We start from the raw sequence: 25,238 nt of genomic DNA on the forward strand, positions 1-25,238 counted from the left end.
TCCTGGCGCTAGGTTCTGCCTGCGGCCGGGCGCTGGCTCAGTCTCGGCTGCTTGCCGCTGTCGCTCCGGGGCTGCGGGATGACGCCTCCTCCTCCCGGACGTGCCGCCCCCAGCGCACCGCGCGCCCGCGTCCTCAGCCCGCCGGCTCGGTTCGGGCTCCCGCTGCGGCTGCGACTGCTGCTGCTGTCCTGGGTGGCCGCCGCCTCCGCCCAAGGCCACTCGAGGAGCGGACCCCGCATCTCCGCCGTCTGGAAAGGTAGGCGGCGCCGCGCGGCCGGCGGGGCGCGGGATCGGACGCTGTGCGGGGAGGGTGCGGAGTGTGCGGCACCTAGAGAGAGTGCGTGTGCGCAGCTCTGCAGGTCTCGGGCTGGCCCCGAAGGGAGCGTGTGGGTCCGGGTGAGTGTATGTCAGTGTGTGTACTGTCACGCCGGAGCGGGCTGAGCGCTGCAGCGTGTGAGCGAGCGGCTGGGGCCCGGGCCCGGCTAAGTGGCGCTCCAAGTCCAACAGCAGCTCCGAGCCCGAGCCGCAGCGCCTGAGCGCGGGGGGAGGTTGCGGGCCCTTGCCTCGCCGAGGCTCTCTTTGGCTCTGCGCCGCGGGGTCTACTATGCAGGACCCTTCCTTCCCCCGGCCAGCTTCCTCACCCTGACCCTTTCCTTGCGAGCTGCGGGCTCTGCTGGAACGCGGAGCTCAGGATGGGCTGGTGAAGGGGGCGCGGACCCATTGCCGCCGCCGCTGCGCTCGGGCTGCGGGAACAAAGACCCCGCCGCCTGCCCCCGCCCCCGCCCCGGCCCGGAGCGCGGGCCAGGCAAGGGGGTGGGCACCTTGCGGCGATCCGGGACAAGGTGCAGTGCCGGGGCTCGGGGCACCTGGGCGCTGTCTCCCTAATGCTGGGACCAGCCGCTCCCCCCTTGCCCGCACGTGGCAGTTGTCACCAAAAATTGGCGCTAGCACGAGGAGGGGGATAGTGCCCATTGGGTGGGGCGAGGCCATTGGGACCCCCAAGCCGCGTATCTGGGGAGGGGTGTGCAGCCTTAGGGCTGTGATGAATATGAGAACCTGAGGGACAGGAGTCTTCCCCTGGGGTATCTCAGTTTAGACCCCTGTACAGTGGGACAGAGAGCTGGCTAGGTTGGGGTTGGAGGCTTTCTACCGCTAGGGACGGAGCTCCCCTCCCCTGCATTGCACACAAATGCCTCCCCGCCCCCAGGCAAACTCAGCTCTGTACCCAAATTTGGCATCTCTGCAGCCCCTCCTCTAGTAGTGATGGGAGACTCATACCGGGGCTGGGGGTACTGGTCCTGTCTGTCCCTACTGGGAACCCTTTGATGCCTCGGCAGTTTGCAGGGATTGCGGAAGTCTGAGCATTATCTGGGGCAGGTATTCTTAGCAGGGGAGGGGGGGAACCCACATAAAATGAGTGGCCCGAACTGCCGCAGCAGCTGAGAGAATGTGACTTGCCCAAGGTCACTGGGCAGTATGGGCCCTCACTATGCAAGTAGGGGCTCTGACCTGACCCTGACCCTGTCCTGGCCCAGGGTTATAGAGAGGAGAAGGATTTAGGTGGTTTTCCAACCAGAAATGAGGTACTCTGGTCTCCAGTTCGCCATCCAGCCAGAGGTGCACTCGGTGGGAGAGGGACAGCTTAGCTGGCGCTCTGGACCTCTCACTCATGGCGGACAACTGCACACCACGCATTTGCACGACTCAGCCTCTTTTCCTCTGTCCTGCCAGCATTTTACCTTGCCTCTGTCCCCTTGTGTCTTGCACAGCACAGTACATGAGTTCTCCAGAGGAGACAAATGGTTATACGTCTGAGTGTTCTGGAATCTCCCTCTATACTCATCTGATCCCGCTTGTCCCCCCCACCCCCAAATCCTTCCTTGACCTCCCCACCGCACACTTAATGCACACCCACTTGTTAGCACTTAATGCATACCTTTCTGTCCCTGGCACTTAGTCCTTACTTACCCTGAGGCTATTTAAAGCTGCTTTCAGCCCTCTTACCCACTTTTCAAGCTCCCAGCCCATCTCTGTGCCCAGCTTCCCCTGCTTGCACTTCACGGCTGTGACCACACTGGTAATGCACTATTGACCCCCTCTGGCTGGGATCCACCAGACACTCAACAATCTTGTCCAAGGACAGTCTGCAATCTCCTTCACAAGTGCCAGGTGCCCCACTGACCAGACAGGCCCTGCCATTCACCTGCCCCCCACCCCCTAGGGTCACCAGCTGGTGATAGTGTGCCCAGCTGACAGCTGCCTCCTGCCTCCTATGGGGTAACACATGGCATTCGGCTAGTAGGGAGTTTGGATAGGGCAAACCCAGGCATAGAGTGAGAGGCAGACCCCCCACCCCACCCCCCGCCTGGCCAAGGCTCTACAATAAGCTTAGGGCCCTGTCTACCAGGACAGGAACCTTCAGGGATGCCTAGGCGAAGGATGGTGGTAGTCCTATAGCCATTTCTCTACAAGACGTAGATTTAGAGTTTAGTTTTGAGTCAAGACAGAATAGGGACTGGGATAGGTCTAGAAATGTCTTTATTTTCTTTGCTTGGGCCCACACCCTCACCCCAAGCCTTAGGGAATGAATAATGAATGATTAAAGCAGGGGACTCTGAAAGGGTCCCCCAGGCTGCACGTGTTAAAGCAAGTTGCTGCCTTTGCAACCAGAAGAAGGCCTGGTGCAAAACAGCTTGGACCAGGGGAAGGGTGTTCCAGCACAGACTGCTGTGTATCCTTGAGCCTTTGCACCTGTCTTTGACCCTCAGAGGTTGCCAGAGCAGGAAGAGCTCAAGGTTGTCCTCACAGGGCATCACTCCCACATGAGTCAGTTAACAATGTAAATGTGTGACTCTGATCTTCCTTCAAGCAGGGCACAGGAGAGGAGTGGGTGGCAGGTGAGTGAGGGTGTGGTGAGGCAGGAGGTTTGCATGCTTGTGTAAATACTATGCACTCCTCCCCTGCTCCACCAATATTTGGAGGAGAAAGAGAAGCCCATGGAGGTCCTGACCCCCACGTCAGAGTGAGCTAGCCTGTCCACGGAAGGCAAACAGTCTGGTCTCCCGGTCTCTACCTGCCCAGCTGGTTCTTCCCCCTCTGGCCCAATTAAACAACAGGATGTTATTGTTGACTTGGGAGCTGTTGGGTAGCCATTAAGGGGCCACTCCCCAGGGTAGGGGGGTTGTTATCACCTCCTTCAGGGGATGAGGTCACAGCTGGGGCTCCCCAAGCATCAGCATTTCCAGTGGAAATCCCTGCCCCCTTGGGGACTAAGATGAATTCATCACCTTCAAGGTAAACCACCCTCCCTCCTGCAGAAGGGGGGGCAATCCCCAAGAGGAAAGGGGGTTTCCTAAGCTGGAAGAGATGCTTGGTGATGTCCCCAGAAGCTCCCTGCCAAGTTCTGTCATGGATCTGGACTGAACATTGAAGATTCTGAGAGCAGGTGTTGGGGGCAGGGCTGCAGATAAATGGTGGTACAGATCCAAGTTGACTCTGGCACCTTGGGTAGGAAGAAATAGGTGGGAAGTCAGGAGCCTGGCTCTGGCCTAATTGTCCTGGCTTCATTTGCTGTGTGACTTTGGGTGAGCCCTTGCCTTTTTTTCTGGATCTCTGTTTCCTCGGATGTCCGCAAAAGTCAGAGGTAGTGTCTCATTCACTGCTGGTCCATAACACCTCCAGATTCCTTTTTCTTTGGGACAGGAGGGCGGAGCAGAGACTGAGTGGCCCATTCAGATCTTGGTGTTAAGTAACTAAAACCTGGGCAGTCAGGGGAAATCCTTGAGTGTTGTGTCCTTCTTCTCTTTCCTATCATGGGCTGAAAGTCAAGGATCAGTGGCAGGAAATGGCCTGTGGGCTTATGGCCTCAAGGGTGGACACACATTCAACAGGTTCTTTGTGAGTTCAGCTTTGTGCCAGTTCTAGGATTGGGCTTGGGGGTCCAGCAGGGAAATGAAACGAGTTGGTGTCCTTGTAGGTAGGGAGACGGGGCAGATGAACCAGTACATACACTAAAGGGCTGGGACCGGACCTACAAGGGAGGGCTGAGGAAGTCTGCTAGGCCGCGGGCTTTCTGGATGAAGTGGTAAAGCTGAGATGGCAGACACAGGAGTTGGCTGGATGAGGAAGGGGCAGGATCGGCAGCACCTGTCTGACAGAGTTGAGTCAGCTTTGGCCAGGGGTTCAGCAAGGCTGGCTCTCTCTCTCTCTCTCTCTCTCTCTCTCTCTCTCTCTCTCAATGGGCTCTCACAGTGTAGCCCTGGCTGGCCTGAAACTTGCCATGGCCTTGAACTCCCAGAGATCCACCTACCTGCCTCCCTAGTGCTGGCACTAAAGGCGTGCGCATTGCTATACTGGCGTCAGCAAGCTTTCTTGAAGGAGATGATGATAGCTGAGCTTGTCACAGCGTGGACAGCCTTCTGGAGAAAGACAGCGGCAGGCAAGCCTGTCCCAGGTCCCTGAGGGAAGTTTTGGTGGGGTCCAGGGACACTAGGACTGCCCCCATTCCCTCCTGACCATGAGGAGGGGTCTTCAGCTGGAGGCCCGCCATGTCCTTTCTCTGCATTCTCTCCAAGGCAGAAGAAACCCCCTTGTGTCCAGGCCCTGTGTTGCGGACAGGGCAGGCACAATTCCTCTGATCAGCTTCCCTTTCCAGGGACCTCGGTTCCTTTTGAGAGCAGATAATTTTCTGGGTTGCAGATGAGGTTCTCTACACTTGGGAGAAACAGAGTAAGCTACACAGGGGGCAGCCATGAGAATGGATGACCCTAGAGTTGCTTGTTAGAGTCTCAGCTGACGTTCTGGCCTCCACCATCACTCTACGCCCGTCATTGTACCTCATTCAGGGTGGTTGTGTCATAAGAGACTGACCACACTTCCCTACCTCTTGCTAGCAGCTCCAAAAGCCTTCTGCTTTTCTTGGTTTCCTTTTTTGGTTATCCCAGAGGCCTGTCTCCTCTTTTGGCATAGGAGAGATAGGCTCTTGCTCTGCCCTGGCCTTGCAAGAAGGACTGGCTGCCAGGTATATGAGCATTTGACCCTCGGTGAACCAGGCGGACAGGGAGAAAGGAGAAAGTAAAGGGCCACAATCCAGGCTCCAAAGAGACCGGCGGCGGCTTCTCCTTCCCTAGTCAGCCCAGGCCCCAAGTTGCTGCCCTCCCACAAGGGAAGGTTCTCCAAGCCCTTTCCTCCTGCAGGCCTTCACCCTGGCCCCGCTGTCCCATGTGTAGATGGTACTCTGCCCTCTTCAAGGTCCCTCTATTCCAACACTCTACTGAGTGTTCTACCCAGAACACACAGCCACAGAGTTGATGCTTCCTCAGAGCCTGATGATTAGTTACCCTGTGGTCCTTCTCTTTCCTTCCCAGCACCCACTGCTGCCACAGGCCATCTTCTCTGCACCATACCTATCCACCTCCTCAGTCTCCCCTCTCCTTCCTGTCATTTCTTTCTCAGTTTCATTGAGAAACCTCCTGAGATGTCCTCAGCTTACCCAGCCTGACAGCGCAGAGCTCAGAGTGTGAGAAAAGAAATGTCAGAGAGAAGCTGGGCCAACCACATCAGCCCCAGATGGGGAAACTAAGGCCCAGAGATGGCAGAATTGGCTTAAGGTCATTGGCAAAATAGGCAGAGCTAGAGTCGAGGCTGTGTTTTCTGCCCCGAGCTTACTGGCGGCCCAGCTCCCTGCCCCTTCCCAGTGTCCTATCTACTTTCATGCTTTTCTGGGTGGAGGACTTCGTAAGCCTGTTACCTCCTTGGCCAGTTTAACTGAGCCCAGAGACTTTCTGTCCACATCCACCAAGACCATATTCCCTTTAGACTCTCAGATTTGGACCCTGCTCTGTGTACCTCATGTCTGGCCTTTGCTGAGTAGAGCTTAGGTCTCAGGTTGCTCTGTGTCATGGCTCAGGCTAATCTGGATTTAACTGCCACAGCAGCCTGGGGATTAGGCTGATCCTGCCAGGGCCTCCTGTACCCTGCTTCTAATCAAGACCCTGGGCTTTGGGCCAGCATCCTGGGGACCCTCACTGTAGAGGGCAGCCAGCCCTTGACCCTTGCCTGCACCTGATTCAGCTCCTGGGACAGGGAAAGCAGAAGAAGCCCTGCGCTGGCCCCCAGGGAGCCGTTAGTGACTAAGATGTAGGGCTCCTGTCTGTGATGAAAAAGGGGCCCCTGGGAAGTCAGGAGTGTACAGCCAAGACTGCGAAGGAAGGCTGGTGTGGGTAATACGATCAGGGGGATCAGGGAGAGGAGAAGGAAAGAGGCAAGCTAAGCTAGGGGTGGGGACACAGGGTGAGGTATAGCTGCTGCTCTGGCTCAGCCCATCAAGTAAGGTCACCATGGTAAGCCCTGCACCCCATAGATGGCCCAGGAACCTCTTCTAAGATGTCTGCTCCTCTCAAGAGTAGCAGGAGGCTGCCCCTTCCTACTGTCTGAACCACCCTGTCCTGTCCAGCCCAGGCAATGGATGGTGGGGTCCTTCTTCACAGTACCCCACATCTCAGGTGAAATCCCACCGGACACAGTGTGACCTCAGAGAAGGGTGTGTGCCAGATGGTGGAAGGAGCACAGTCAGGGAGTACAGGGCAGAGTAGTGAGGGCTGGAGCAGTCTGGAACACTTCCTGGAGCCAGGGGATTTGGGCTAGACGTTCAAGGACAGGTGAGAGAGCCACATGCAGCAGAGAAAGGACAAGGGCGGTGAGCACGGGTTGTGTGGAGATGGGAGTTAGCCGTAGTGGAGTTGCTCACAGATAGGTGAGTCTTGACTGCCCTGCTTTGGGGAATTAGGCCCTGCTGGGATGGGCAGTTGGGAGCTGTGGTGAGTTGCTGAGCTTTGAGCCTGGCAGAGAAGATGAGTGTACGCTTCAGTGAGTGCTGACTGGCTGGGAACCTGGGTGGGTTTATAGTAGAAAAGGACTGGTGTGCATACCCAGTCCCGAAGTTGCCTAGTAGAGACAGAGATCCTGGGAGATTTGTCTTCCCAATTAATCATACTGGCTAGCATTTAGGGTGAAGGTGACACGCTGCACCCTATATTCCTGCTCCTCCTGCACCTGCACACTCATGCTTACTCATCCACACTTGTCAAGGTGTCACAAGTAGAGAGGTCAGACATTGGATGGCAAGTAGCTTTTTCCTGAGCTCTAGCCCCCCTCAGCTTTGGTCTCCTCGGCTGTATAGAAGGGACTGCTCTGGAAGTCCCTGAGAGCCCATGCTTGGAGTACAGCTGGATATGCCCAGGTACCAGAGTTAGTCTGCCCTACTGTATCCCCAGCTGTGTGATTCTGGGTAAGTTGCTTAGCTTCTCTTGGCCTCATACCCCTTATCTGTGAAATAGAACTAATAAGAGACCAGGCATCACATGAGCTTACTGACTGGCTGAGTTAATAGATCAAAAAGTCACGTAGAGTAGTCCCTGGCAGATAGACAGTGTTTCTGAGATGCCAGGCTTAGGGCTAGCCCCACACACCATCGCTATCCCTTTTCCTCTCTCCATCCTCCTCCTCCTCCTGCAGCATCTCTGGTTTCTCCTGGAATGCATTTCTGGCACCCCAGACCCTGCCAGGTCTCCTTAACGGGCTGTGCTGGCTGGCTGCCCTCACACTGTGTCCCCTGCTGGTCCGGGCCAAAGCTGAGGCCGGGAACCTTCTGTCTCACCACAGTCTTCCACCTGTCTCCCTCTCTGCTGCCCTGAGGTAGCCATCCTCTGCCCTCTTGCCACCCCAGCCCCGCCTCTGGGCCCAAGAGCAGACTCTGTACTTCTGCCCACTCTCTGCTTTGAAGAAGCCACTAGCTGACCTTTAGGGCTTTGGGAACCTGCTGGGCCAAGAAGGGATGGGAGTTAGATAGGTTGTGGCATTGGCTCTGGGCTTCCTGCTTTTCCTGGGATCGAGCTCAGTGCCCCTCTCCACTCCAGCTGGGCTCTGTGACCACCTTCCATCTCCACCTGAGTCCTTGACTCCTGCTTAGTTCAGCTCCCCCAAAATGGACTTCTCATCAGAACTTGGTCCAGCAGCCAAGCCCTCTGATTCCCTGGTCACCGTAATGTATGCAAGTGGTCCCAGCTCTTGGTAGTTTGGGAAGGGCCTTAGGGGATGCAGACCTTTGTCCTGCCTTCTTTGCAGGGTGGTGGGGGATTTGTTGGGCTAACCAGTGGAGGCAGATGAGGATGTTGCTTTTACTGTCTCTCTGCTTTCAGAAAGCTGCACCTGACTCCTTCGGCACCCACAGACTCATATTTTCCCCAAACGACCCATGATCTTAATCTTAACTGTTTGGTGTTTGTTCCTGGAATTATGATGGGTCATAAAACCCAGGCCGTAACAAACCAGTAACCCCCATCCCCACCAGCCGCAGCAGGTGACACTGAACTCAGGAAGGCCCTGCCCCAGCTCACAACCACAACAGCTGCCTAGATGCCAGAGAGGGTGGGAGCTTTCTTAGAGCCTGGATCAACACCTGAGACCGCCTCCCCTCCCGCCATGGCTGACCTTGGCCCACACAGCTTGTTGGTAATAAGGGTGGATGTCTCATTCCTCCATGAGGGTGACTACCACGTTAGGGCTTTGCCACCTGTGTTGGTACAGCACTTGCCTGGCAGCTGTCAGAGCCCAGCTGGGCACAGGTGTTGTTACCAGGACCCGGAGAGTAGCCATAATCTGCTCTTAGCACCAGGTTGGTGCCATCTGGAAATGGTTTTCTTTCCTGGCCATATCAGAGGCAGAGCCAATGAAACATCTGTCCCTGTGTTTCTGCCACCAACAGGGAGGTTTCTCTTCACCACCCTGCTCAGCACTCAGTTCCATTAGTCATGCCTTTGGGTTACGGAAGGCCCTCGGGAGATCAGGGCCCTACCTGGGAGGTGAGTGGGTGATTCCCTTCATTTCTCAAGTTAGTGACTCTGCTCCTGGTGAATGGGGTGGGGGGGGGGGTGGGGGTCTAGGGAGAGGGTGATGCAGAGAAAAGGGAGGGTGAGCAGACAGTTTTGTTGTCTTTTGTTTTTTTTCACATCAGTCTCCCAAAGAAGTCCTGAGTGTGGTTCTAGAGAGATGCAGTGGCAGGATGGGTAGCCACGTCTGTGAGCCTCCCTTGGGTATTAGCCCTTGGGCCAGTGGCACAGTCTCTCTGGCCTTTGAGTCTCCCAGCGTGGTGGCTGTTTGGATGCCTCCTCCATGTGTGTAGTGCGAGATTCCAAAGGGTAGAGAGACTGCAGGTTAGCTCCTGAGCACAACATGGCGCTTCTTTCTTTTCTCTGCCAATGTGTGGTCAGGTGAGGTTGTGAGTGGGCCTGTAAGTGCAAAATGGGACACAAGTGTGGGAGGAGGTCCCTGCCAGATATGTGGTTGGCCAGGCTCCTGCTCCTTGGCGACTTGACTCAGGCATTCCCTACTGGGATGCCCACATTCTTGCCATTCTCTGCCCACTTTCCGAGGGCTTTTGGAGGTTAGCATGCAAGGCTGATGGGTTCAGTGGGTCAAGGACCAGCCCTTGTTGTTCCTCTGGGGGACAGTAGTCTTCATTCCATCCTCCCCAGCCTGCCTCCCTCTTTCCCAAGCATCCTGGCTCTGGGGATTGACAGGACCAGATGGCAACAGCATCCAGAGTGAAGGAGAGGAGGACAGATCCTTCATTAGGCAGGCCTGCTTTGAAAAAAACCCACCGTTTCCCCAAAGAAACCATCCCCACTTCCTCCAGTCAGTCAGCTGTGGGGACAGCGGTGGGAGAGGGGCCCTCTCAAGGACTCAAACCTGACTTTTACCCCCAACATCATCAAGGCCTCATGAGCACCCTGGCAGGGGTGCTGTGTCTGCATGGGACCACTTTCCCTGGTCCATCTTCCCGACACTTACACTTGGCTAGAACTGGGGCTAGGCTTTGTGAACCCTATACTTCGAGGAGGTGGGGAACAGCTAGGTGTGGGACAGCCTGGGGATGTTCTTGCTCTGCTCAGGAGAGCCAGGATTGGCTCTGAGTCACATGGGGCTGGGGGTGGCCTTTCTCGTGCCTAGCCTGCCTCGAGGCCATGTGCTCTCGGTGTGCCCCTAGCCCCTCCCCTGCCTGAACCCCTGGTTATTCTGGGAGCTTTTAGCTATCACTTAGTCAACCACTAATGCGTCAGGCCGGGAGAGAGGGGGGGACCCGGTGCCAGACGGTGCTCCTTTTAGACACACAGGATGGAAAGGAAGCAGGGAGAGCCAGGAGGTGGGAGGTGGGGGACTGCCAGAGGATGGGAGACCTTTCCACTCCTGACCCTGCTCCTTGGTAGCAGGCTGATGGGCAGTGGGTTGGTATGTCCTTGGGTTCGATGGAGCTAGCTGTGCCTCCCTTGCCCCAACACCAAGGCCTGAGCTTCTGGATTCTTCTTTCATTGGTTCTCTGTCAGGCGGCAATTGTGGCCTCTGCCCTCTGTACCTATCACACACACACACAGTCAGCTTCCCGTCTTTGGTCACACTGTCCTCTGCTTGCATAATCCTTCCCCATTCCTGGCCAGTCTAGCTTTTATCTGTCGTGCCCCCCCCTCCCCGTATCTTTGGATTCACGAGACAGTAAAAAGGAAGCGTTTAGGGATATAAACACTGAGCCTAACCCTTTTAAAGGTAGACTCCGGCTTGCTCAGCCCCTGCCTAGGCAGGGCCTTGAATCTGCCTCTGAGGTGATCCTGGCTATGAGGGCTTGCTGCTGCTGCTGCCCTCACTTCCAGGCAGTCCTCCTGCCCAGAGCCCCCAGCCCCCGCTCCTGCTGACCTGAACAAAGCTTTCTTTCATGTATTCATGGAACTGCCGCTCTGACACTTCCCGGGCACAATCAGGCCCTTTGAGGGCCTCGGGCAGTGCGGGAGCCTGGGCCTGGGCCGGCCGGCCGGGGTGGAGAATGGGCCAAGGTCTTGTCCTGGGGCTGAGCTGGTGCCATCCCCTTCCTCCCCTAGTTCGTAACACATCACCAGGCACAGATCTGGGAGGGACAGGAACCTGAGAGTCATGGGAGGGCCGGTGGGAGTCGTGGGAGAGCTTAGGAGCTCCTGTTGGTTCTGCAAAATGGGGCCAGCAGTCCCTGCCTTCCCCCACATTGACCTTGCCAGGGTTTGAGTGGAACAGGCTTGCAGATCAACGGAGTGCTGCCCCTACTTGGCTGCTGACACTCTCCCCTGCCCTTCATAGCTTCTGTGCATCTTTTGGGAGCAGCCCCGAGCTCCCTCCTGGGACCATCTGCTTAGTGAGCTTTCTGTAGGATGGGTACCTCATAGCTGCACTTCTGAGAAGAGCCGAGTATCCCCCTCAGACTTCGTCCTTGGTGCCCCCACACTCAGGCTGGACTCTTTCAGGATTGCCCTGCCACTTCCAAGACAAAGGCTCCCTCATGGTCCCCTCTGGTGCCTTTTCCCGCTTGAGTTGACTTGTACTTTAGGCTTGCCTGGCTCTTCTCTGAGGCCTGGGGGTGTGACCTTGATCCAGATGCTTGGGAGCTAAGGAGACTGGTGCATGTGGCCAACACAGCCTGTGAGTGCTTCTTTTCCTTGGCGTTGGGGCTGTGGGTCTCAAGAGTCCAGCATCCCCAGGAGCAGATGTGGACCTTTCCCTTGGCTCCCAGCCTGGATGTTCAGAAAGTAGAAGAGAAGCTGTGCTTCCTGGGACTTGCTGCTCAGCTTGCTGCTCAGGCTATAGGTGAAAGGAGAGCCGTGAGTCAGAGAGACCAAGTGTCTGCGAGCCGCTGACCCCGGCTTTGTAGTTTCATCCCAGCCAGTGGAAGACAGTGCCCAGGATCTGCCACCACTAAGTACCTCTATCCGGACAGCAGCACAGAGCTGGACCCTCAGCACCTCCCCTGCACATCTGGGGCAAATGAGAAGCAGCTTTGGGGTCTAGGGTATAAGAGGTAGGGTGTCTGACCTCCCTCCCCGCCCCCTGCATTTCCACCCACATTGCTGGATGAGGCTGTTTGCAGCATGCCCCAGGAGAGCCAGGCCAGGCAGAGGGCAGCAGAGTCAGCACCTCACGCTGTAGCCAGCCAGGCTCACATCTCCAGGAATGTTCATGAGAACTGATACTGTCTGGATGAACCAATCTGTTCTGCTTGCTGATGTGACCTTGGGCCAGGCTTGTGTCCCATCCCGTCCCCCGTCCCCCGTCCCCCCCCAGTCTCGGTTTCCTCCTCTACACAGTGAGCCAGGCCACAGCAGAAATGCAGAATTTGAGTTACTCCCTCTGTCTGACTGGGACCGCTTGGCTGTGAAGTGTGTGTTCAGGAAAGGGAATGAAGGAACGAGCCCCACACTATACGCTCTTGCCATTCCTTGCTCCTGATAGATGCAGGATGGCTTAAGTAGCAGAGGCAAGGAGGATTTAGGGCGGACCTTGAGGAACTGGCAGGTTTGTTTTTGCTTGGGCTGGGTCATGTCCTGCTTGGGGGTTACTGCCAAACTGGCTGTTCCCAAAGTTTGCCACAGCTGAAAAAACAGTGGTGAGACCAGATTCCGGGGTGAGGCCCAGGCTAATGAGAGGTGAGGGGACAGAGGCTATGGTTGAGTGCCCAGGGCATAGCCTTAGGCCATCCCATCCCTGTAATTTAGTCCTGCAACCCGGACAACCTCAACAATGTCCCTAGAGATGAGACAGCTTCTCTCTGGAGGTGGTGGCTGCAGACAGTTTCTTTTTTGGGCACAACTGCCCTGGTCAGCCCTTCTGCTGAAAGGCATAGGCTGTGCTTTTTGAAGGTCCCCTGTCCCAGAGTTGCTGGGGCAGAGAGCTGATCCTGAGCCCCAGAATGAGCTGGCATCTGGGGGAAGAAACCAGGCTAGAGATTAGCTTGAGAGACAGAAGGGTTGGTTTAGGGCCTGCTACCCACTTGCTTTCATGTGTTTCTTGACCTGTTTCCCCAACTGTGTAATGGGAAAGAATAGGCGTTAAGATTTGTTCCAGCTCTGAAATGGTGCCCACTGAGGGCCTGGGGTAATCCAGGAGGAGTTGGAGACAACTTCTCAAAGGAAGATTTGGAGTTGTGAATAAAATGGTTGCCTGGGGATCTGTACTCTAAGAGGGGTGCTTGGAAGCCCTGCTGTTTGCTTCTGGAGAGGCTGAGCAAGGTGGACAAGACTGCAGATCCCCTCACATTACAGAGCTGATGGTCTCCTCATACCTGTCCAGCCCCTCGGGATTGTGTATGTGTTTGGGCATTGGATCTGTTCTTCACGGGATCCCTAAAATGCTTCTTACTCTGAGAAAATACACATTGCGGGGAAGGGACCATGGCTTTGAGTGTGTGGAAAGGTGGTTTCTGGAGCCCACGAGGGTATTCTTTACTTCTCAGGCTCACCAAAATCAGACCTTGTCTCTGAGCCTCAGTGCCCTGAGCTTGGAGCATTAGTTAGCCAGCAGGGGTCTGGTCTGGCTGTGGAAGCTCGAGGGTCCTCTTCCTTAGGGTGTTTTTCTTCATGCTGCACAGGGCAGGACCATGTGGACTTCGGCCAGTCTGAGCCACACACGGTGCTTCTCCATGAGCCGGGCAGCTTCTCTGTGTGGGTGGGTGGACGTGGCAAGGTCTACCACTTCAACTTCCCCGAGGGCAAGAATGCCTCCGTGCGCACGGTGAGCTTGGGTCTCCTCTGCCCTCCCCTTACCTTTTCTCATCCCTGACCTCTGGTCCTGGTAAGGGCCCTTAGGGAGTGTGAAGGAGCTGGCACATCTTTCTGCACAGGTCCTTCTACTTCCATAACCTCACACATGGTTCCTAGGGGAGGCATCTACAGGTAATCTACATTGGAGTAGAGTCAGACTCTGAGAGAAAAACTGGGGGCTAACACACATATAGCCAGGCTGGTAGTACTGATGGGGGAAGGCGGGCTGGGAAGCTGGATTCCAGGACCCATAGCCTGCCTTTTGCGATTGCTAGGCTCTGCTCCTGGTATCAGACAAAGAGCCTATGTGACCTTGGGAAATCTGCTTACCCTCTCCAAGTCTCAATTACTTCCATGGAAGATGAGAATAATAGTCTCATCCAGGGTGTGCCCTGTGGCTGCATGGACAGCATTTCAGAGACATCTCATCCCTCGAAGAGGGACTAATGCTTCTCCCCCTCCTCCAGGTAAACATTGGCTCCACAAAGGGGTCCTGCCAGGACAAACAGGTGAGCGTGTGGTGGGGAGGGGGGAGACCATGGAAAAGAGCAGGCCCCTTGGGAAGAGGAGGAGATCATGAGAGTTGGAGGAAGGGAGAGAACATGGCTTTGCCTTGTATTCCCTAGACTTACAGGGTTGGGAGAGTTTGGGCCAGTTTTAGGGTTCCTAGTCAGAGGGGAGACATGGGCCCCTGACACACGCCTTGTTGAAAGGGGCATAGAGTCAGCTGTCCTGGGTGGCTGGTATTGGCCATTTTGGATGTCTTCTTTCCTAAGACTGATGGTCTTAATGTCTGCTGGGCCCTGCCCCACCTAATAATCTCCTTCCCTACACAGGACTGTGAGAACTATATCACTCTTCTAGAGAGGCGAGGTAATGGGCTGCTGGTCTGTGGCACCAATGCCCGGAAACCCAGCTGCTGGAACTTGGTGAGAACCCTTCCCATGTGCCTGAGCAGCCCTCATTTCCTGGGTGGGCTTCAGCCCCTCATGGCCAGACAGAGATGGGAGATTCTGAAACTGGAACTACCCTGAGCCGTATCTCTGGGAGAATAGGCTCCTGGCTGGGAAACTGGCCCTCGTAGGGTACAGTGGCTGGTGGTCACGTTGCTGTCTGCACCTCTGATCTCCTTCAGGTGAATGACAGTGTGGTGACGTCACTTGGTGAGATGAAAGGCTACGCCCCCTTCAGCCCAGATGAGAACTCCCTGGTTCTGTTTGAAGGTAGAGCTGAGCTGTGACAGGGGACCCCCGGGAGGGTGCTGCCACCCCAGGTGCGGGGTAGGAGGGTCAGTGGCCCGAGCCTGGGGAAAGGACTTATAGAAGTTGTCGCTCTTACCCACCTGTCCTCCTACTATATCCCAGGGGATGAAGTGTACTCTACCATCCGGAAGCAAGAATACAACGGGAAGATCCCTCGGTTCCGCCGCATCCGGGGCGAGAGTGAGCTGTATACAAGTGATACTGTCATGCAGAGTGAGTCAGGTTGGATTGAGGGTGGACCAAGGCATGTGCATGCCCAGGATGGCAGATAATATCCTGATATATACCAAGAGGACTCCCTGAAAGACACAGACCCAAACAGCCAGGACCGAGGAGTTTGAGTTGTGGGTGAGGAGGAATCACAGAGAAAAGAGTGTGGAGGCCAGATGAGTCGGAATTACTCTGGGAACAAACACAGGGGAAGCTCAGACCTAGCACGAGGCTCAGAGAGCCAAAGTTCATCTTTCCCATGAACCCATGCTGGGCAGGAGGCCCATCTTCCTCATTAAGGCTCTGTTGATTAGGCAGAAGTGACATGGGCACCCCAGGGGCTTTCCTGCAGTCCCCAAGCATGAAGTCATTGCTCCTGGGCCCATGACATCTTCGTAGAAGAGGACATAACAGGTGTGGGGTATTGCTTTAGAGTCAAAGGCCTCATGGGGCCTTAAGTTCAGAGTTCATATATATCTGGGAGAGATGTGCAAGGTTAAATTGGGTACCCCACACAAGTTTCTAGCCTCATACCCTTTCACCCTTGTCCTTGGCAGACCCACAGTTCATCAAGGCCACCATTGTGCACCAAGACCAAGCCTATGATGACAAGATCTACTACTTCTTCCGGGAGGACAATCCGGACAAGAACCCAGAGGCTCCTCTCAATGTGTCCCGAGTGGCCCAGCTGTGCAGGGTGAGCCACATATGTGAGGGGTGGCTGTATGAGTGCGAATGTGTCTGTGTATTTACAATAGGGGTGATTGTGGTGTATGTGTATATGCGTGTATGCGTGTGTGTGTGTGTGTGTGTGTGTGTGTGTGTGTGTGTGTGTGTGAGAAACCATGAGAATTTTTGTGCACAGGCTATCATGTGCCTGTGAATAAATGTGGTTTAGTGTCTGTGCATATTGCATATGCAAACATGTGAGTACGTAAGTACCTGTGTGTTTACCTGTGTTGTGTTTGTGTGAATTTGCTATGTTGTATGTTTGTGTACAAGTGTACGTAAGTGAAAGTAGCAGATGTGTCTGATTATGTTTGCTATAGGGACCGAGAGTGTTCATCTGCAGGGCCCCAATGTGGGTCCTGGCACACCAGGCTGGAGCCTACTTGAAAGCTTGCCTGAGTCTTCACAGATATCAGCCCCTGCTAACTTGCTCTGCTCCTCAGTAGCCTTGGTGCGGGCATGCCCGGCAGCAGGTGTCTCTGGTGTGTCAAGCAGCGCAGGCAGGTGCTGAAGGGCATCTTCTGCCTTCTGCCCTTCCAGGGAGACCAGGGTGGTGAGAGTTCATTGTCTGTCTCCAAGTGGAACACCTTCCTGAAAGCCATGCTAGTATGCAGTGATGCAGCCACCAACAGGAACTTCAATCGGCTGCAGGATGTCTTCCTGCTGCCTGACCCCAGTGGCCAGTGGAGGGACACCAGGGTCTATGGCGTTTTCTCCAACCCCTGGTGAGGAATAGTTAATGACATTAGCAGAGACTGCGGGTGTAAGGCTTGAGCTGTTACTAGATGTGTGGTGGTGGGGCAATGTGATGCATGTCCTGTTGTATTTCTGCCTCTGTACGCATGATGTGTGGCCCTAAGCCCTGTGCACATTTCTGCCATGTGTGTGCCAAAAGCTGATACTAGGCCTGGGAAAGGCTGAGAGGCCTCTCCTGGGGTGCTGGGTGTAATCACACTTGCTCAAACACTGCCTGCTAATTCACACTCTGTAATCACTTTCATTGATTGGAAACAAAGCAGACAAGTGTTGGGGGTGGAGCCACATACTGGTCATGACGTGGAGGTCTGGGCCCCTGAGGCTGTAGCACCCTGCAGCCTGTGACTGGAGGGCCCCGAGAATGACTTAGCCCATGATGGGGTTCCTCTCTCTTTAGGTCGAGCAGAACAGGTGGTCTGAACTCAGTGATGCTGTAACAGAACCCAGGGTTGTGGTGGAGATAACTTAGTCCAGCTTCCCTCCCTCCCTCCTTTAGTTCTTCCCCTGTTTCAACCTTGTTTGACATGCTAGGCACTGAGCTCTGCCTCAGACTAGCCCTAGCTCACAGAGCTTGCGGGCCAAGGGCTGTGGTTTTGCCCTGTCTGGCATGGGGCTGACCAGGGTAAGTGGAAGTGTGTATCCTCGGCCACCTACTAAAGTGATTTGTATACCCTTGCAGGAACTACTCAGCTGTTTGCGTGTATTCTCTTGGTGACATTGACCAAGTCTTCCGTACCTCTTCACTCAAGGGCTATCACATGGGCCTTCCCAACCCTCGACCTGGCATGGTGAGCTGTTGACCAACCATGACCCAGACCCCAGCCCTTCCTGGTCTCACCTCCCAGTCACCTACTGACCTACTTCTTTTCTCTTTCCCAGTGCCTCCCAAAGAAGCAACCCATACCAACAGAAACCTTCCAGGTAGCCGATAGTCACCCAGAAGTATCACAGAGGGTGGAGCCCATGGGGCCACTGAAGACACCATTGTTTCACTCTAAGTACCATTACCAGAAAGTGGTCGTCCACCGCATGCAAGCCAGCAGTGGAGAGACCTTCCATGTCCTTTATCTAACCACAGGTGATGGGCTATCCCAGAACTCTCTGATTTACTTTGTGAAAATAGATATGAACCATTCTTTATTATGGTACATGCCTATAATCTCACTACTCAAGAGGCAGAGGTAGGCAGATCTCAGTGAATTCAAGGCCAACTTGTCTACATACTGAGTTCCAGACCAACCTAGGCTATATAGTGAGACCCGGTTTCAAAAAAAAAACAAAACAATAAGAAAAACAAAAGTTATGAAAGGAATACAGAACCCTGCAGGTAACATTTGCTTGGGCCTTTAGATGTAAACAGAGAATTGAGTGGATAGAGCTGTGAGGAGTTAGTGTGCCGAGCTGTAGATGCTCAGGCAAAGAAGGAGGGCTTCCTGGAGGAGGTGAGGCAGAGGGAAAAGGGAAAGCTCCTGAGTTGAGAGAAGAGCATGCACTAGAGCCAGGTGCAGCTTTGGCCCCAATATCTCTCTCAATGGAGAAGGTACGGGAAGAGACATGGACAGCTGGGGGTGAGTCGAGGGAGGGGTTTGAGCAAAAGGCCTCCTGGGAGCCTCTGTCTTGCAGAATAAAGACCAGGACCTCTCTTAGACTTTGGGGTTATGCAGGTGAGAGGAAGTGTTTGAGAAGTTGGTAGGACACAAAGAACTTGATACCATGTCAAGAAGGAGTTGCCGATGGCAAAGCCTCATGGAGGCTTGAGACCAGCGTCTCCCCTTCCTTTCCTGGGGGGACTGGGTGAATGCCCTAGACATGCTCCTTTGTTCTAGAAGGCCTTTGTACACCCTGAGCTTACTTTGTGTCTGCCTCCCCATCTCAGGTCTTGGTCAAAGCAGGGGTGGTGTCCTAGAAAGAGCCTTGGAAGCCATTGTGGGCCTGGCCACAGGCCTTCCTGGAAACTAGAAAGGACCCTACACATCTGGCACCGTTCGTCAGAGCCCAGGCCCCATCCCTCAATTGTTCACACTCCTCCAAGTGGCTTCCTGTTGCTGCCTCTCTTTGGGGCTTCCTTGGCCATGTTGGTCTGGTTGGAAGCTGGAGTCCTGGGACCATTGTTTGGCTCCTGGAAATCTCAAGGAGAGTAATTTCCCACAGGACATTGGGGACAAGGGAAGGGAGGTCACACAGTGCAGGATGGGGAAGGCTGGACTTGGGCCCAGGGAGCCCTGCTACTCCCTTCCTATGTGCATGGGCTACAAACATACTCAGGGATTAGAGAGGGAATCTCTTATCTTCCCTGTGGCCCATGGGAGAGACACCAGTTTAGAGCCTGCAGCATTTAGAAATATTGGGGCCAGATAAAAATAAAGAATTCTCTAGGTCCTCAGCAGACACTGGAAACTCTCACAATGGGGACTCACTGTGTGTCTACTTATCTGTATGTGTCTATGTCTGTGTGCATCTGTGTCTGTGTGTCTGGGGTGAGGCAGGGGCTGTGTTGGGGGCTGATCAGGTCCAAGTAGTGTTTGGCCACATCTCAAAGCCTGCTGGTTGAAACATTGAACCTAGAGGACTGTCTCAGGTAGGCATTGTCTGACTGCCTTTTTTGGGGGCAGATAATGCCCTGGGAAATGGGGATGGAAGGAGAAAAGGAGGAAGCTATTCTAGAAAGTGGGACAGCCAGTGAGGTGGGATTAGGAGGACCAGGGTCAGGACACCCGTTAGTCCCCAACAGGTGCCAACAGAGAGAGAGCCGGTCTAGCAGACAATCTGATGATGTGACCTTGGGAACTCTCATATGGAATTCAAGGTTCTTTTCAGATCTATGAGTTTACAGAAATTAAAATATCCCTTAAGACTAAGTGCAACGTGGAATCCTGGATTGGCTCCGGGAACAAAAGAAGGACATCAGTGGAAAAACCCCATAAACCCAGATGAAGTCTGTAGTTGAGTGAATAGGAACACATTGGTGTCAATTGCTTAGTTGTGACAAATTCACTCTGGTTATGTAAGGTTTTCAGCTGGGGAAACTGGGGGAAGGCTACACAGGACTCTCTACTATCACGGCAACCTTTCTGAAAATCTAAAATCACTCCGAAAATAAACAATTAAAGACAATATATCCCTTAGGTACCCCAGAGGCAGGCAAGTTTTTTTTTTTTTTTTAAAGCCAGAAGTGGGGTTCTGACCCATCTGAGTTCCAATTTGTTCCCTGCTGCTCACCATCTGTGTGACCTTGAGCAAACCGCAGAGCTTTTTCTGCACCTCCTTTCCTTATCTGCAAATTAAGGGAGATAACACCTCCCTCCATGGGCAGAGGAGGGAAGGGGGAGCCAAGGTAAGGTGAGGCCACAGTCCTGGCTTGCTTTTTAATTTCGCAGCCTCCAATAAGCCTTTGGCATATTGGGGGCACTCACTGAAGGAATGGCCTTTGGGGATCAGCCTTAGAAACTTCCAGACTGCCCTTACGCTCCATGTTCCTTCTCACTCAGCTGTCTTCGCCCCACCCTACCCCAGTCCTGTGACACTCACCTGAGCCATGACTCCCAAACCCTCCCCACCAGTGTATTTTCCTGGCAGCCCAGCCTTAAAGAAGGCTGTCTGGCTGAGGCGGACTTCTGTCTGCTGACCCCTCCTCTGCTCACAGACAGGGGCACCATTCACAAGGTGGTGGAATCAGGGGACCAGGGACACAGCTTCGTCTTCAATATCATGGAGATCCAGCCATTCCACCGCGCAGCGGCCATCCAGGCCATATCATTGGATGCCGACCGGGTGAGTTATCCCACCCTCGTCTGCACCCTTGGGACCACCCAGACAGCTCTTGGGGAGAGGGCTACTCTGTTTGCAGTTTGCATGTCATTTCAAGGACCTCCAAGGTGGCAGCCTCCTTTCTTCAAGGGTGGAGAACTCAGTGAAGGGTTTTGGCCTGACCCAGCCTTGCTCTCTTTCCAGCGGAAGCTGTATGTGAGCTCCCAGTGGGAAGTGAGCCAAGTACCCCTGGACATGTGTGAGGTTTACAGCGGGGGCTGCCACGGCTGCCTCATGTCCCGAGATCCCTACTGCGGCTGGGACCAGGACCACTGCGCGTCTATCTACAGTTCCCAGCGGTACATTGGACCAATCCCTTTGCTTCAAGAAAAGGCAGACCTGAGAACGGGGAGGCATTGAAGGGCGCAGGAGGATCGTTCTGGGGTCACATGAGGATAAGTGGGGAGCTGGGCTACAGCTTCCATCTGCTGATGTTTGCTCTTCCTACTTCTAGGTCAGTGCTGCAGGCTATTAACCCAGCTGAGCCACACAAAGAATGTCCCAACCCTAAACCAGGTATCTCATTGAATCCTACCCCTTGGGCCCCAGGCTGATGAAGGAAGCACGGCTATGCCTCAGTTACCTTGGTCTGCAGAAGGCATGGCCTTGACCGAGGCTCCTGGATCCATATCCTGCGGAGGGAACTCTCATGATATAGGGTGCTTATGAGAGAGGAAAGGATATAGGAGACTGCAGGAAAATAAATAAAAGTCAGGATCCACTCCCTCTCCACCATGTTCCCTTGGAAGCCTTGCTCTAGAAGCCTCCTCTGCAGGACTCAGAGGCTCCCAAGGTGCCCTTGACCCCTCCTCATGCCTGTTTCCCCTACTTCCACAGACGGTGCCCCGCTGCAGAAGGTTTCCCTGGCCCGAAACTCGCGATACTACCTGACCTGCCCCATGGAGTCCCGCCATGCCACCTACTTATGGCGCCACGAGGAGAATGTGGAACAGAGCTGTGAGCCGGGCCACCAAAGCCCTAGCTGCATCCTTTTCATCGAGAACCTCACGGCCCGTCAGTATGGGCACTACCGCTGTGAGGCCCAAGAGGGCTCCTACCTCCGTGAGGCTCAGCACTGGGAGCTGTTGCCTGAGGACAGATACCTTGCAGAACAGCTAATGGGCCGTGCCCGTGCCCTGGCCACCTCCTTCTGGCTAGGAGTCCTGCCCACACTCATACTTGGCCTGCTGGTTCACTAGGGGCTTCTAGGAGCTTGGTGTATCCCAGACTTCTATAGCCCGGGAATACTAGAAAAATATCACACTCACAGCCGGCTGGCCCGGGAGCTCCTTGTCCACGGATTCTTCCAGGGGTACTAAATAATCCAGTGGGGGGACAAAGGGCCTGGAGATGTCCAGCCGCAGGCGGCTGCTGAGGCCCAGGTGGGGTGGGAACAGCGAGGGACAGCAAAATGAAGGCACCGACTGTGAAGCTGGGCCATCAGTGACCCGAGACTTTATCTTCCTGAGATTATTTTTCGAAATCTCCTCACACTTGACTTCATGCAGTGATGCATCTGGCCCGAGAGCCCAGCAGCCTGGCAGTGGGCTTTGGGAAGGGAGCTGAGACCCCCACCTCTGGACCTTGGGGCTGAGGCCTGAGTCCTTTGGGACCACTGTGCCCAACTGCTTCCTTTCCTGACCCACTGCTGGGTGGCCAGCGTTCCTGCAGACCCAGGCTGCTCCTCTGCACCTCCCTCACAGCCTGGGTCCCACCGGACAGCGCCTTGCATGTTTATTGAAGGATGTTTGCTTTCCGGACGGAAGGACGGAAAAAGCTCTATTTTTATGTTAGGCTTATTTCATGTATAGCTACTTCTGACTGCATCTGTATGAAATACCAAAACTACATGCTGGGGGGTGGGTAGAGGGAGGGCTTGGGAAGGGGGGGTGGGGGCTGATCCCAGGCTGGGGCTCCCTGGGATGAGATTGGAGTCCAGGGACAGGCATGGGTTTGAAGAGACTGGCATGAGCTGGCTCTGCCCTGAGAGCCCAGTCTGAGGGCATGAGCCTCCAGTGTGGGGTGTTTCTGGGAGGGGTGGGTGAGGGAGACGGGAGAGCGGAGAAGAAAACTGAGCCCTAGGTAGATTTGCCGTGGTCATTTTGAAGGAGGAGCCGGGTCCACAGGGGGAGGTTCCAGGACTCTGCCCTTGGCATTGGGGGTTGGGGGGCAGGGGGAGACTCCTCCCTTCCCTTCAGCCCCCTTCCCCAGGGGCTGTGCTTCCATGCTCCTAGCCTCCCACCTTCAGCTCAGGACATGTCCTAACTTAGGCTAAACTGTGAAAATTCCCGTGGAGATGGCCCAGGCCGAGCTCTCCAAGTGGGCCTCCCTGTCCCCAGTCCATGGATTTCAGCAGAGAGCTGACCCTTCTCCAGCTGTGTCTGGGGCAGGGCCTGGGGCCGGGGGCCTTCCAGCTTCCGTCCCTTATCTCTTCTCAATGCACTTTAATAATGTAACATATTACTAATAAACAAGCTATTTATTTACCTGTGCCTGCTCCCTGTCTTCCATGCCAATGATGCTGAATGGGGCGGGACTCCTGTAGTCCCCCTGTCTGCAAACACCACTGTCTTGGCTCTCCCTAGTGAGTCTGCTGGCCAGCAGACTCGGAGGACCTCAGCTAGCAAGGGGCAGAAATGGGGGATGTGAACTTGCAACCACTCAGCAAACCTTGAGCCTGCAGCCCTTCCCTCTCCAAGCTTGAACCTCTGACTTTCTGAGTCTCTCCTTCCACTGTGTCCCCTGGGAAACCCAGCCAGGATCACTCTAGACCTCCCTATCTTCAAAGGGCCCATCTGAGAGATGAAACTGATCAATGAGGACTCCTAGGATATGATAGAAGGGTGTGTGCAAGAGGCTGGTGGTGGGGGCTGGAGAGATGGCTCAGCGGTTAAGAGCACTGACTGCTATTCCAAAGGACCTGAGTTCAATTCCCAGCACCCACATGGCAGTTCACAGCTGTTCACAGTTCCAGTTCCATAAGCAAAACACCAATGCACATAAAATAAAAATATATTTTTTTAAAAAAGAGGGTTGGTTGGGGATTTAGCTCAGTGGTAGAGCGCTTGCCTAGCAAGCACAAGGCCCTGGGTTCAGTCCTCAGTTCAGGAAATTATAAAGGAAGGAAGAAAGGAAGGAAGAAAGGAAGGAAGAAAGGAAGGAAGAAAGGAAGGAAGAAAGGAAGAAAGGAAGGAAGAAAGGAAGGAAGAAACGAAGGAAGAAACGAAGGAAGAAACGAAGGAAGAAACGAAGGAAGAAACGAAGGAAGAAACGAAGGAAGAAACGAAGGAAGAAACGAAGGAAGAAACGAAGGAAGAAACGAAGGAAGAAACGAAGGAAGAAACGAAGGAAGAAACGAAGGAAGAAACGAAACGAAGGAAGAAACGAAGGAAGAAACGAAGGAAGAAACGAAGGAAGAAACGAAGGAAGAAACGAAGGAAGAAACGAAGGAAGAAACGAAGGAAGAAACGAAGGAAGAAACGAAGGAAGAAACGAAGGAAGAAACGAAGGAAGAAACGAAGGAAGAAAAAGAGGCTGGTGGTGCAGGATAGGACCAAAGAATGGTTGTTTCCTCTTGGCCAGCCTGCTAGGAAAAGAGGGGCCTGCAGGCCATTCTGTCTCTACCTTGAGCATCCTGTTAGAGAAAGGACTGGAACAGAGGCCGTTGAGAATCGGGAAGAAATGAGGAAGCTGCTCAGTGGACAGAGGCCAGGACTGAGGACAGTGGCTGTGGGATAGACATGGGGGTAACACCTGACAGCTCAGAAAGGAGCCCAGATGTCCCCCTAATGACCTTCCTTATGGTTTTCTCTGCCCCATTAACATTTTGTTATTTTAGCTGGGTGGTGGTGGCACACACTTTTAATCCCAGCACTCAGGAGGCAGAGGCAGGTGGATCTCGGTGAGTTTGAGGCCAGCCTGGTCTCCAGAGTGAGTTTCAGGACTGCCAGAGCTGTTACACACAGAGAAACCCTGTTTCGAAAAACAACAACCTGCCCCCCCCGACCCTCGCAACAAAATTTATTTTATGTGTATGGGTGTTTTGCTGCATATATGTCTGTGCATCATGTGCTTGCCTGGTGTCTACAGAGACCAGAAGAGAGTGGTTGGATCCCCTGGAAGTGGAGTTCCCCTGGATAGTGGATAGTAATGAGCCACCATGTGAGTGCTGGGAATTGAACCTGGGTCCTTGAAAAGCAGTCATTACTTGTGACCACTGAGCCTTCTCTCTACTCCTCTCTGCCCCATTTTATTCCTGTTTCTTTGTCCATCAGGGGCAGGGACCAAGGCCTTTGGAGTTTCTTGGGAGCTTTTCTGTTGGAGTAGTAACTGCTGGAGAGGGGTGGGTGTATAGCCAGTTTGGGACAGATTCTGTGAAATCAGCTGAGCTTCTAGTGAGCTATGGAAAACTCCCTACCCTTACCCACAGCATTTTCTGTCCACTGGGGTCAGCCCAGGGCTGGTGACTTTTTTCTCCCCCAACCCAATCTTCCCAAGGTGGCCTAATTGGTGAAAGTGGATGGGACTATGGGTTTCTGAGGAAGCCAGACCTCAGCTGTTGGTGCCTGCTGTGGTCTGGGAAGACTTCTGCTCTCCAGAGCCTCCTAGGGTCTAGCTCCAGTCTATTTGTTCTTCAGCTTATAGCTGCGGCGGCCATGGCGGCAACAGCAACACTTCACAGCCTTCTCAGGAAGACCTCCGATGAAGGGAAGGAATGAGCTTCAGCCCCCAAGTGAGCAGAGCAACTGGTGAGGAATAGAGTTTAATCCCGACTGCTCCTGGGCCATGGGTGACCTCCAGGGTGGTCCCTGCTTTCTCTGTACCCCAACAGCCTTCCTCTTCCCTTTGGGAATGCTCATGG

General features: G+C 54.3%; 1 protein-coding gene across 2 annotated transcripts; it reads left to right on the forward strand.

The window, feature by feature from the left end:
• Positions 1 to 22,863, forward strand: Sema7a (semaphorin 7A (John Milton Hagen blood group)). Of its 2 annotated transcripts, none has more exons than XM_036192966.1 (14): positions 1 to 256; positions 13,442 to 13,584; positions 14,081 to 14,122; positions 14,450 to 14,542; positions 14,749 to 14,836; positions 14,978 to 15,088; positions 15,643 to 15,782; positions 16,355 to 16,539; positions 17,250 to 17,358; positions 17,450 to 17,648; positions 20,214 to 20,341; positions 20,522 to 20,676; positions 20,832 to 20,893; positions 21,215 to 22,863. In XM_036192966.1, exons 1-14 carry the CDS (start codon positions 79 to 81, stop codon positions 21,574 to 21,576), a joined length of 1,995 nt encoding a protein of 664 aa, XP_036048859.1. In that variant the 5' UTR covers positions 1 to 78; the 3' UTR covers positions 21,577 to 22,863. The 2 variants fall into 2 exon arrangements, with proteins under 2 accessions (XP_036048859.1, XP_036048860.1); XM_036192967.1 differs by lacking the exon at positions 1 to 256 and adding an exon at positions 343 to 396 and having other exon boundaries at positions 21,215 to 22,245.
• The last annotated feature ends 2,375 nt before the right edge of the window (positions 22,864 to 25,238 follow it).

Source organism: Onychomys torridus, chromosome 7 (assembly GCF_903995425.1).
Source record: "Onychomys torridus chromosome 7, mOncTor1.1, whole genome shotgun sequence".
Lineage (NCBI taxonomy): Eukaryota > Metazoa > Chordata > Mammalia > Rodentia > Cricetidae > Onychomys > Onychomys torridus.

What these genes read in the sequence shown, in the direction of transcription:
- Sema7a (XM_036192966.1), top strand. Translation starts at nt 79, where the DNA reads ATGACGCCTCCTCCTCCCGGACGTGCCGCCCCCAGCGCACCGCGCGCC. An exon ending in AACCCAGCTGCTGGAACTTG is followed by an intron (nt 14,543 to 14,748) that starts GTGAGAACCCTT and finishes GATCTCCTTCAG; the next exon opens with GTGAATGACAGTGTGGTGAC. An exon ending in GAGTGGCCCAGCTGTGCAGG is followed by an intron (nt 15,783 to 16,354) that starts GTGAGCCACATA and finishes CTGCCCTTCCAG; the next exon opens with GGAGACCAGGGTGGTGAGAG.